The sequence below is a fragment of the Durio zibethinus genome, chromosome 10 (assembly GCF_047325235.1).
Source record: "Durio zibethinus cultivar Kanyao isolate XHJ-2024 chromosome 10, ASM4732523v1, whole genome shotgun sequence".
NCBI lineage: Eukaryota > Viridiplantae > Streptophyta > Magnoliopsida > Malvales > Malvaceae > Durio > Durio zibethinus.
This window is the reverse complement of record NC_143171.1, coordinates 8,532,994-8,543,553: the sequence shown is the minus strand read 5'-3', so window position 1 is coordinate 8,543,553 and position 10,560 is coordinate 8,532,994. Positions and strand designations below refer to the sequence as shown.

The following is a 10,560-nucleotide window of genomic DNA, read 5'->3' as shown; positions in this document are numbered from 1 at the left end:
ATTTCTTTTGGCAGAAACATCACTTCTAGTTTGCATTAAAAGATTATCAATTTTACAAAAGTTAGTGGAAAAAACATGGCCCGTGAGAGTTGAAATGGAACTTGCAGATTCATCATTACCCTTTAGAATTTAATGTGTAATAACTTTTGTACTGAACTGCTGTTTCACTTTAGCTTAACATGGGGGCACTGCTTTGCAAGGGAATGATTCCTGTCCTCTTCCCCAACCAAAATTTTGGCTTGCCCCAATGCCTTTAATTGAAAGGAAATGCTGCCTACTTGAAAACAGAAAATCACAAACAACTAAACAAGTTTCTAGTAATGTTGATAACACTAGAAAAAAAGATTAGGCTGATCATCACAATTAAAAAGAGAAAAAGATTAGTTGATTACTGGCTGTTAGTCTATGGAGTCAAATGCAAAGTGCCAACCCATAGAGCATCTCCTTGATGCTTTCTGTCACAAGACTTTTGGTTGGTGGGTGGTTTAAGGGGAGTCTGGTTCACTGAGTTAAAGTTAGTGGTTGCATTATGCATATTGATTATAGATAACGAAGACTTGTAATTTCAACAAAAGGCTTTTGGAAAAGACATTGCCATATCCAGAATGTAGATTCTCTCAATCAGGTACAGCTGACGCTTTTCGCAGATTGTTTTTTAAACGAAAACCTTGATTACTAGGCTGCTTTCCTGCATGATCTTACTTTCTTGATTTAGGGTCCCATTTTTTAATATTATTGTTAGTGCTGGTTCTGGTTTGCTTCAATAAGTCAGTAACGAGTAATTTTGGTTCAACTTGGAGCATGAAAACTTCGAAGCAACGCCATATAAAAATTTAGAGAAGAAGGCGGCAAGGAATAGCTGGTGCTGGACCAGGATTCTAACGAGAAAGGGCCCTGGCCATATATATATAGGAAGAGGCAATCTTAATACCTATAACAAGCTAATGAATGGCTAAAGCTAAACACATGTTTTGCCCACTTTGAGAAACATCAATTTCTGTTTCAGCGAAGGGAGGAACAAGATGGAGGGTGATGAGAAGAGAACCAGCTATAATTACATAATCAATTAGCTTCTTTTCTCCTCCTCCGTAAGTGAGAATCAACTAGTACTATTTTTATATATTTTTTTCGAGATGTGTCTATACATACGGCCGTTGTATAAAACAGTAGAACATGCTATGTTATCTGCATGCTCCTACCATTTAGGGTAAGCCCTGAACACTATTTTAATTATACAAAATGAATTTGCAGAAGGAAGGTAGGGTGTTTTAAAAGGTACACATAAGCAAATCTCGCTATTCATCCAGTACCCTCTTCCGCTCTTCCAAATGGTCAAAAGCTCTTTTCTTTTCTTGGTTTTTCTGGGTGATATTTGCCAGATAACGCTTAACAGAATTTTGGTTTATTTCAAAGACAAAAGCCATGTCCCTAATCTGCAAGAAAATGAAAAGGTCAATTAGTGCCGTCACTGTATAACATACAGGTGCAATCGGCAAGCCATATAATCGCCATATAGAATTCAATAGTGCAAAAAAGCAGGACAAATGAAATAGCATGGAATTGGAAAGGGCTCACAAGGTTATCAGCCATTTCAAATACAAAGACAACTACCTCAATCAAACTACTTGAACCAAGACCCATCAGCTGTCCCGTACAAACTTCTTTCCCATTTAAAAATATTGAACTCTTGCCCAGATTCTTCAAAGAGAATGAACCATCTTCCTCCATTTTTATAATTGCCTAGCAGAAATGATGAGAATAATTATTCCCATGTAAATCTGCAAGCAGTATAGGAGCAAAAAAATCTAAAAAGGATATCTGAAAAGCTAAACAAGTTAGGTATAATCAATAATTATTGAAGAGTACCATCTTTTCACAAGTGCCTAACATAATCTAGAAAGCATGCATGATTATAATTCAGAATAAAAGAACAAGCTCAAGAAGCTAACTAAGGTGTCCAAAGCCAGTAACGTAAGCAGATGATGTTTCTAATTTTGATTTTAAGAAACTGCCTTAAAGTATGGCTCTTTGTATTTTAACAATGGATTTAATTCAAAAAATTTCCACTAATAAACCCAATTCCGATAATATGATTCAACACAGAAGGGCACAAGGATCATCCAATACCATCCATTCTTAAAAGAGATGGAAGAGTGCTTGTAAGATTCTAGTGGCCTTCCACTTCTGTAGTAACAGTAACTTGGTAATGAGTTGTTTGTTCTCATCACACTCTCTCTCTTTCTCTCTCTCCAAGTATTTTGATCAGCATGACTGCTTAAATGATTGACCTCATCAAAACATATAACCTACCTTGACCATGTTCATGGCATAATGTAACTCAAAGCTCAAATTTTTGTAGGATACGTTCTCAAAAGAGGGAGGGGAAATATTTGCAACTAACAAATGCAAATATCCAAAATAACTGACCACAAAGCCTTGTAGCAAGGTGGCCAGATACCTATACCTTGAGGGGTGGAAAGTTGCAGATTCAAGGTTCGAGTTCCCCCACATCCTCTGAATACTGGCCATAAGACAAACAAACAGAAAAATGCGAAATTGTTCAAGGAAATCAAAATATCCCACCTGTCGTCTAGATATCTTGTTAGCATGGCCTTCTCTTCCTAAGTCAATATCAACATCAACATCCACGGTTGCCCTGCCAAGTATGACCTGCAAAGCAGGGACAGTTTGAACTAGAAACATGAGAACAATCTTGAATGTCACAAACCAAGAAATCAGTGCGTAACTAGGCACTACAAAATCAATACACATAAAGCACCACCTATAATTTCAATGATGTACAAACTTGCTACAAATTTGTGCATTGAAACTAGAAAGAAAAACACACATAAGCACCACTTATCTAACCAAAAATTACAGCTACAAAAAGAAAAGGAAACAACAAAGAGTTTAGGCAAAGGAATTGAGAAGATAAAAGTCCATTAAGTACCATTCCCAACCATATCATGAATATAACCAAAAATTACAGCTCCAAAAAGAATAGGAAACAACAAAGACTTTAGGCAAAGAAATTGAGAAGAGAAAAATCCATTAAGTACCATTCCCAACCATATCATGAAAACTTTTTCCAGAAAAGGAAAGGAATGAGTTGATTGTCAGCATAATGAAGTGTAAAAGCAGTTAATACAATAAAAAGATTAAGATTAGCTAAAATTGAGTACCTCGGTTTCTTTAATGTAATGTTTCATATGACGACCATAGAAGACAGCGAGTGCTCCTTGAGATGCAATAGCTCTTTGCATAGCAGACCGAGCACACTGCTCCAACCTAATGATTGTCCTCTTAGCATGCTCATCTTGATACCACGAGACTAGGAATATCAAGAAAACAAAATCAACATGTGCAGACAGTCTTTAAAGTAAATAGTACACAGATTAATTTTCATTCTCATATTGATTGGTTAAACCATAGCTAAACCATCGTTAGTGCAAGTTGAACTTCATACCTTCTCTATTAGTTAAAGAATCAGACTCATCTGGACATAAATCCATTTCAAGTATCTGAAGTAAGCATCAAAAGATTGTTATTTAAACACCAGATATAATAAAAATAGATGACGACAACAAAAAAGAACATCCTTCTCATGAACATAATTGTCAAGATTTACCATGGCTTCAATATCAGAAAAGCTAGGAACATCATCATCGCTATCATATTCTATCTTATCAGATGTTGTCAGGTTTGCTTCAGGTTCCAAAACAGTATCTACAACGGAACTCGTTCCTGCATATATTGGCATATCTTTGGTATTGCATTCATCTGATGGCTCTTCCTTTGCTGCACCATCCTTGGCAGAATTGGAAAAGGCTTGTGCTGCTTTAAACCTACATGGATTGACCAGGGAATTTTGAGCCTGTCTGGAAATCAAATGACAATGACCATCATGAAACTCAGATTTGACACCTTGACTAGATTCTGACAAAATGTCCAGTCCTACCATCTTGGGAGCAGTAAAAGATTGAGTAAGATTATCTTCTGTCTCCATCAAGCTCAATTCTTCTTTACCATCCTCTTGATTTGCAAAGGATGAAGCCTGTTCACTACCCTCTTTATGACACTTTTGCGTTATAGATAAAGCAAAAGCTTTACCTAAGAGAACATCATCGTTGCATGGGATTTCAGGGTCCTCACTGTTCACCATGCAGCAAATCACTTCATCATGAAGTTCAGAAGCATGAGGATTTGATATGGATGTAGATGAAGGCAAATTGATTTCCGGACAACAAGTACCTAGCTGTTCACCAAGCCCAGAATGTGACTGCTGTTGGTCAGGAATTTCATCCAACTTTGCAGGATAGGAAGCTTCTGATATACCAGGACACGTATCTGACACTAATATCTCAGGTTCTTTAGTCTTCGACGTATCATCTTCCTGAACATCATTAGGAGAATTCAGCAAAAGTGAATTCACACTATCATAACAAGATCTATCCATTGTGTCACCATCAAAGTTTAACAGAGCATCTGTTTCTGCTAAATCACCGCCAGAGATGGCAGCTGAACTATTAATTTCATAGCCATCTTTTAACATCATATCCGAAGGAACAACATCATTTCCAAATGCACATACTTTCTTACCATCCACATCTTTGGGATGCAAAATTTCACCTTCTGCATCCTGGCCTTTATCACCAGTTTCACCATTTATTGGCATCACAGTTACTGGAACATCTTTCATCGTTTTCCACAATGGCAGATGTGGCTGTGGCGAAGAACATCCCATTGAGTAAGGCTTGATTCCCTCAACTTCAGATGGATGCCCAAATTCAACTGAAGACTGACAAACAAGTCGAGGAGACCCCTCAAGCACATCATTCTGTTCAAGCTTCTCAACTTTTTCACTAGAGAAATCCTTCTTCAAAGCTACTTTCAGATCATCCTCTTTTGATCCATTATGCATGCTATCTATCCCTAATTCACAGAATCCGAATTGGCTTTGAACATAATCCTCACGAGGCCGTACACACTCCTCACAGCCGCCTCTATTACGGATGCAATCATTATCATTCGGTGATCCAAGAAAACTAACATCGCTAGACTTTGTTAAAAGTTGGTTACAAGTCCTTTTCCTCATAGAATAATACAATCTTCTAACGCTTTCCAATTTTCGTTTGGTACTTCCATTTTCAACAGAATTATCAAATTTATTTGATTTCGAAGATAAACTAGAAGCCGATAATTCAACCTCAATCATTCGAGTCGATGCTCGATCAGAAATAACAGGATCATAAAGTAAAGCACGCCATCGGTCTTGCAATTCTCTAACCGTATACTTTCGTGAAAATCGAACCGCACCTTTTGCTAGTGCTTCCAATGAAGCACCGGACTGCAATTACCAAATTATTATTATTATTAGCAGTAAACTTAGGGTTAGATAAATGGAAAAGAATTTTTTTTTTTTTAAGATTGTAAATATGAGTAAAATTGAGTAAAAAATAAGAAGAGAGTGCTTACCTCAATAGCGTTCTTTAATAAGAGATCGTCTTCGGGGATCCAAGAAGAAGAAGAAACCGAAGCAGCCAGAGCTGACATGGAATTTCAAGTTTTGAATTTTTGATGGATTTACAAAAATGGAAATGATTTTAGAAATTAAAAAAAAAAAAAAAAAACAGTAAAGATTTAACGGTTAACGGTTTAGTTTTCGTTTGTATTGTTGACTTGAGGGATCCGCCACGGAAATGAGGTTTGATTTTTTCTTTTTTTTTTTCCTTTTTTTTATTGTGTGTGTACAAGCGTGTGTGGGGAGGGAGCACTCTCAGGCGCCGTCACTCTGCGTCAGTCTCTGAGATGACGAGGTCGCGCGGAACGGTTTCACGGTCTTGTAATTGGTGAAATTACAATCAGGCCCCTCATGAAAGAATGATTCCGGTTTCAAAATTCTTTGGGCCGGTTCGAACCAGATTTTAAACCAATCTCAACTCTCCTAGTCAGCTGTTTTGGACTCAATGGATTTTAAAATCATTTTTTGAGTAGCAAGTTAATTCTAACAAATCTTGCAAAATCTTAATGGATTTTTTTTTTTAAGAATTGATTCAAATTTGATCTTCAATTTTAGTTTCAAATTAATGATACCTTGATGTTAATAAAATTATTTTTTATGAATCTTATAAGATTGGATTTATTAATTAGCAAATATGTATACGAGATAATATATATAATATTACGAAATACCTTTTAAAAATTTGAATGAAAAAAATTAGTTCAGAGATATTATTATGGTAGGCTAATGTTGGGATATTCCCCAAATATTTTTTATAGGAATGTGATGTGTTATTACAAACGTTTTCATTGGAGAATCAATCATTAAACTATTTAATTTCGTGACGTGTTAATCTATAATTTTCTCTATCAAACCACATAAGTCTGTCTACCTTTTCCTTGTAGACTTGTATTTGTACGTTGTTTTTAAAGTAGATTTTGCCAACGAGGGCTTTAAGAGCATGCTGGTACTAAATGCTAAATAGCTAGGTCGGTGAGGGACATGTTCATATTGAACAAATTTTCTCAGCAAAATCAAGAACCCCACTAATTATAGGTCAAAATGGATGAGAAAAATGAGAATATATATATATATATATATATTAGCATCATTAGGCCAAAGTTCAATAAAATGTCAATACAACCCAACCTATTTTATATATTACATTAAAGGGGACACGCCAGCTCTTACTTGTCCTAGAAGGAGAAAGAGAGAAAGCACTGAAAATCTTGCTAATTTCAGGCCATTAATTACCGTTTTAACCAAGCAAGAGAAATTACTTGGTACAACTCTGAATTTATTTTCTAGTTCATATATATTAGTTAGTAATATAATAAAGAGAATTAATAATATATAGATTAATTGTCTGAAATTGAAGGTGTGTCCTCGAAAACCACCAATCAAGCATGGCGCAGATCATTGGAACCATATTTTTCCCCATGGTGAAGAATAAGATTGGGATGGTAGCCTTGGTACAGGCGAAGAGCATATAAGTTAGAGGCTCCATTTGCTAGCCCAAGTGCTGCTGCTTCATAATATCCTTCATTGTCAACTATTCCATCCTGATGGTCAAGCTTTGTCTCCTTAATGATCACAAAGATGGGAAAAAAAAAACTCACTTTTAAAATCTAAAATTCTTTTAACTATTTGATAATTTAAGAAAGTCAAGTATCAAGTTCAACCCAAAGTTTCATACCAAGTTGAAGACAAGATTTGCACGTCTTTCCTCCAAGTTCCTTACCTGCAGCAGCGCAGTCCAGTCCACAAATGAGCAACAAGTTGAAAAATTGAATCAAATAATAATAAAAAAAAAGGTGATTATTTACGCTGTTGAATTCACTAACCTTCTTCTTGTGTGTGTAGGTTTGCGTTTTAATGACATGGTACTGTGGACAATCAACTGATATTGTTAGTTTCATGATTTGAGTTATAACCTCGATGGGGGTTTTTACATGTATAGAAACACACAAAGAACCCCTTTCTGTTTTTACATGGGTTTTTCTTTTCCCTCATTTTCAAAGTGGAGAATTTTGGGGGGCTCGATTTACCAAAATGATGAAAACTTTCTGAAGTGGAGGAGTTGAGAGGATGGCCAATTTGATTCTAAAAATTTTTCAAAACTCAATTAATTGAACGGAGCTTTTGCCAAAGGATAGATCGTTCCAGTTAGAACCCTAACTTTTTTTTTATTTAACCTTAGTAGGAGAAGAAAGTTTGAAGAATATAAATATGAGAGAAACCAAAACCCAAGAAACCCCTCTTTTGGTACAACAAAAAGTCCAATAATTTCAAACCTTTCTGTCACGTACAAACACCAAGGAAGAATCCATTTTAGCCTCAAGAGCTTGCAGTTCCTTAATGTTAAGATCATCCAGTTCGCCACCCATCCTTTGCCTGCTAAAACCATTCCTAATCAACTTTACTTCATAAACCTTGAAAAAAATGAACAAACTTTCATTGCCAAAATAACCCTAACTTTGGTATATATTAAAGCACTACTGTCTTTACATGATCTCTTTCCTTAGCTTCTTGTTGATCTCCTTCAGCCTTCTGTAGTTTTCTTGCATTTTCTGCCAAAACATATAAGGCATAAAACTAAGATCCACAAGAAAAATATCAAAAAGCTGACAGATCAAGCACTGTAAAAATTAAAGAGAGAGATTAATAACCTCATAGTGGGAGCTCCAGAGATCAGTCCCTGTAGTCTTTTGATAAAGATCAAAAAACGCCTTCGTCCTAATTTACAACAACAACAAAAACAAAAGCCATATCATTTCTTTCATGCATAAATATTTATGGAGAGAAAAGAGAGAGAGAGACGGGATTGGGTACCGTACGAGATATTAGGGCTGATGAACTCATGGAATTTTCCAGTGCTGGAGAACATGATCAAGGAAACCTTAGCATCGCAGAGAACAGTGAGCTCTTGGGCTTTCTTGAAAAGACCATTTCTTCTCTTGGAATAGGTCACCTGCCTGTTAGTAGCGTTCTCAATCTTCTTGATCTCGATCTTGCCACGACCCATTTTTTTTTTTCTCCTTTGAAACTCTTAAAGAAAGTACTCTGAGAAAACAATAAGATGAGAGCAGGTAGGGCAGCTAGGTAGGCGAAGGGCTTTGTACAAATAGGCTATCTTCAAGAGAGGAAGAGGAGAAGATGATAAAGAAATGGCTAAAGATCAGAGGAAGAGAGGGTGGAATCTATATCGGGAAAGGGGAGATAAAAGTCTTTTGTTTTGTAACTACAAATGCTGGTTGAATGAGTGAACTCTGATCAAAAGAACAGGGGCATCTTGAGACGAGGGTAACATTGGCTGATAACGTGTGAGATGAGGGTTTTTTTTTTTCATTTTTTGCCTTGATCATGACAGGACATGAATGTACACGACAGACCCCCTTTTCCTTAAGCGTCTTTATTGGTAGTGTTAAGTGGGACTGAGTTTACTAATCATGCATGTACTTGGTTCAATACGGATGAGTTCAATACTAACTTACGAGGTTCGTTGCATAATTGAGAAGTTTTGAGTAAAAATATTAAGTTTGGATAAAAACATCGATCCATTTAAAAGCAGGTTGGATCTTAATTTTAAATTTAATATTTAAAGTCCAAATTGGATCTATTTTTTATTATATATTTTTATTATATAATACTTTTTTTCTTTCAATTTATTTGTCTTATATTGAATTTCACGAAATTTAAAAAAAATTGATTTTAACATATCTAATATTAAAATTAATTTTTTTATAAAATTAAAATTCTATGGTTTTTAATGTTAAAAAGTAAAAAATAATTTTAAAATATAAAAAGTAAAAGTTTAAGATATTCAAAAATAAAAAAATAAGACATAATTTTAGGACATCTTAAAAAAAATATGGACAAAGAAAATGGGATGGAGGGAGTATATATTATTGTTATATTTTTATGTATTATGTAATTTATATTTATATAAAAATAAATATACATAATATTGTAGTATAAATATTTAAAAATATGTTAAATTATCTAAGTTTTGAAAGTTAATAAAAGAAAAATACAAATTTACTAAAAATTAAATAAAAAATAACATTTTTATATTTTAAAGAAATTATCTGTACGAATTTAGATAAAATTTGAAACCAAAATTATTGAGTTAAACTAAATTTGAACAAATTTATATGATGTTGATATTATAATGAAGTCCAGTTTAATCCATGAACACTCTTATTCAATGAGAGTATTATACTTATAATTATTTATATTGCAATCTTGTAATTAATTAATTATGATAAAAAATTATGTAATGATTTATCACTTTAAAATATAGGTCTTCCATAAATTTTTTATGAATCTCATAAAATATTAAATTTTGATTAATTAATTGTCTTGCATAGGACAATCCCATTTCAAATCGAATCAATGTATCTAGTTAAGGGCTAACGTAATAGCCAGACCCATGAATTTTTTTAGGATAATAATACAAAATTAATAATAAAAAAATATTTCATGAGAAAAAAAAGAAATATTCTATTTAAGATTTATTTTTTAATTATTTTTAATCAAATTAAAAATTACAATGATAAAATTACCCACTTAAATAAGAGTAGTAAATTTATGTTATATTTATCATTTAGAATCTTATCTCCAACTTTTTTTAGTCTTAAGTTGTTTTGTTTTGCATTTATTTCTTTCTCCTCAAATGGCATTGGGACCCACTACCTTTGGGACCTCGAAAGTGATATCTTAAATTCTTAATCCCTAAATATGGAAGTTTATCAGTTTTTTTTTTTTTAATATCTTACCCATTTACGTATTCATCACTAACATTTACGCCTAAGCGTGTGTTGGATTGACTCAAATCTTGTTTGAGAATTTTTTTTTGATGTAGATTAAATATTGTTTATAAATAAAAACACCTATAAAAGAAAATTTTTAAGAGAAAATAAATTTTTGATAAGTAAGTTTATATGATTATAAATAATATGAGTTTAAATATGATTAATTATGAGAAAAAGTATAAAAAAAATTGTAAGATAGAGAAAATAAAAAAAACTTTTATGAATGTGTATGTTTGAACTAGAAGA

The 10,560-nt window shown here is 33.7% G+C and overlaps 2 protein-coding genes across 11 annotated transcripts; both read right to left on the bottom strand.

Annotated features, from left to right (window-relative positions):
• Positions 1–1,091: 1,091 nt before the first annotated feature.
• Positions 1,092–5,987, bottom strand: LOC111292661 (uncharacterized). Of its 5 annotated transcripts, none has more exons than XR_016345720.1 (7): positions 5,476–5,987; positions 3,629–5,347; positions 3,467–3,521; positions 3,183–3,331; positions 2,465–2,670; positions 1,612–1,740; positions 1,092–1,433 (listed from the first exon to the last, which is right to left on the bottom strand). XR_016345720.1 is itself a non-coding variant. In XM_022885150.2 (7 exons), the coding sequence occupies exons 1-7, from the start codon at positions 5,551–5,553 to the stop codon at positions 1,296–1,298; spliced, it is 2,355 nt and encodes a 784-aa protein (XP_022740885.1). In that variant the 5' UTR covers positions 5,554–5,929; the 3' UTR covers positions 1,092–1,295. The 5 variants fall into 5 exon arrangements, 2 of the variants coding, with proteins under 2 accessions (XP_022740885.1, XP_089622814.1); XR_016345721.1 differs by having other exon boundaries at positions 1,612–1,818; positions 2,584–2,670; positions 5,476–5,984; XR_016345722.1 differs by having other exon boundaries at positions 1,612–1,778; positions 2,584–2,670; positions 5,476–5,978.
• Positions 5,988–6,567: 580 nt separating this feature from the next.
• LOC111293051 (agamous-like MADS-box protein TM6) lies at positions 6,568–8,789 on the bottom strand. 6 transcript variants are annotated; one of them, XM_089766690.1, is made up of 7 exons: positions 8,338–8,782; positions 8,170–8,236; positions 8,009–8,070; positions 7,795–7,909; positions 7,345–7,386; positions 7,197–7,241; positions 6,568–7,083 (listed from the first exon to the last, which is right to left on the bottom strand). In XM_089766690.1, the coding sequence occupies exons 1-7, from the start codon at positions 8,523–8,525 to the stop codon at positions 6,901–6,903; spliced, it is 702 nt and encodes a 233-aa protein (XP_089622816.1). In that variant the 5' UTR covers positions 8,526–8,782; the 3' UTR covers positions 6,568–6,900. The 6 variants fall into 6 exon arrangements, with proteins under 6 accessions (XP_089622816.1, XP_022741494.2, XP_022741495.2 ...); XM_022885759.2 differs by having other exon boundaries at positions 7,795–7,897; positions 8,338–8,781; XM_022885760.2 differs by having other exon boundaries at positions 7,795–7,894; positions 8,338–8,775.
• Positions 8,790–10,560: the final 1,771 nt, after the last annotated feature.

What these genes read in the sequence shown, in the direction of transcription:
- LOC111292661 (XM_022885150.2), bottom strand. Translation starts at nt 5,553, where the DNA reads ATGTCAGCTCTGGCTGCTTCGGTTTCTTCTTCTTCTTGGATCCCCGAA. An exon ending in TATTAAAGAACGCTATTGAG is followed by an intron (nt 5,348 to 5,475) that starts GTAAGCACTCTC and finishes TGGTAATTGCAG; the next exon opens with TCCGGTGCTTCATTGGAAGC. An exon ending in TTTCTGATATTGAAGCCATG is followed by an intron (nt 3,522 to 3,628) that starts GTAAATCTTGAC and finishes TGCTTACTTCAG; the next exon opens with ATACTTGAAATGGATTTATG.
- LOC111293051 (XM_089766690.1), bottom strand. Translation starts at nt 8,525, where the DNA reads ATGGGTCGTGGCAAGATCGAGATCAAGAAGATTGAGAACGCTACTAAC. An exon ending in TCTGGAGCTCCCACTATGAG is followed by an intron (nt 8,071 to 8,169) that starts GTTATTAATCTC and finishes ATGTTTTGGCAG; the next exon opens with AAAATGCAAGAAAACTACAG. An exon ending in TGTTTGTACGTGACAGAAAG is followed by an intron (nt 7,387 to 7,794) that starts GTTTGAAATTAT and finishes GATTGTCCACAG; the next exon opens with TACCATGTCATTAAAACGCA.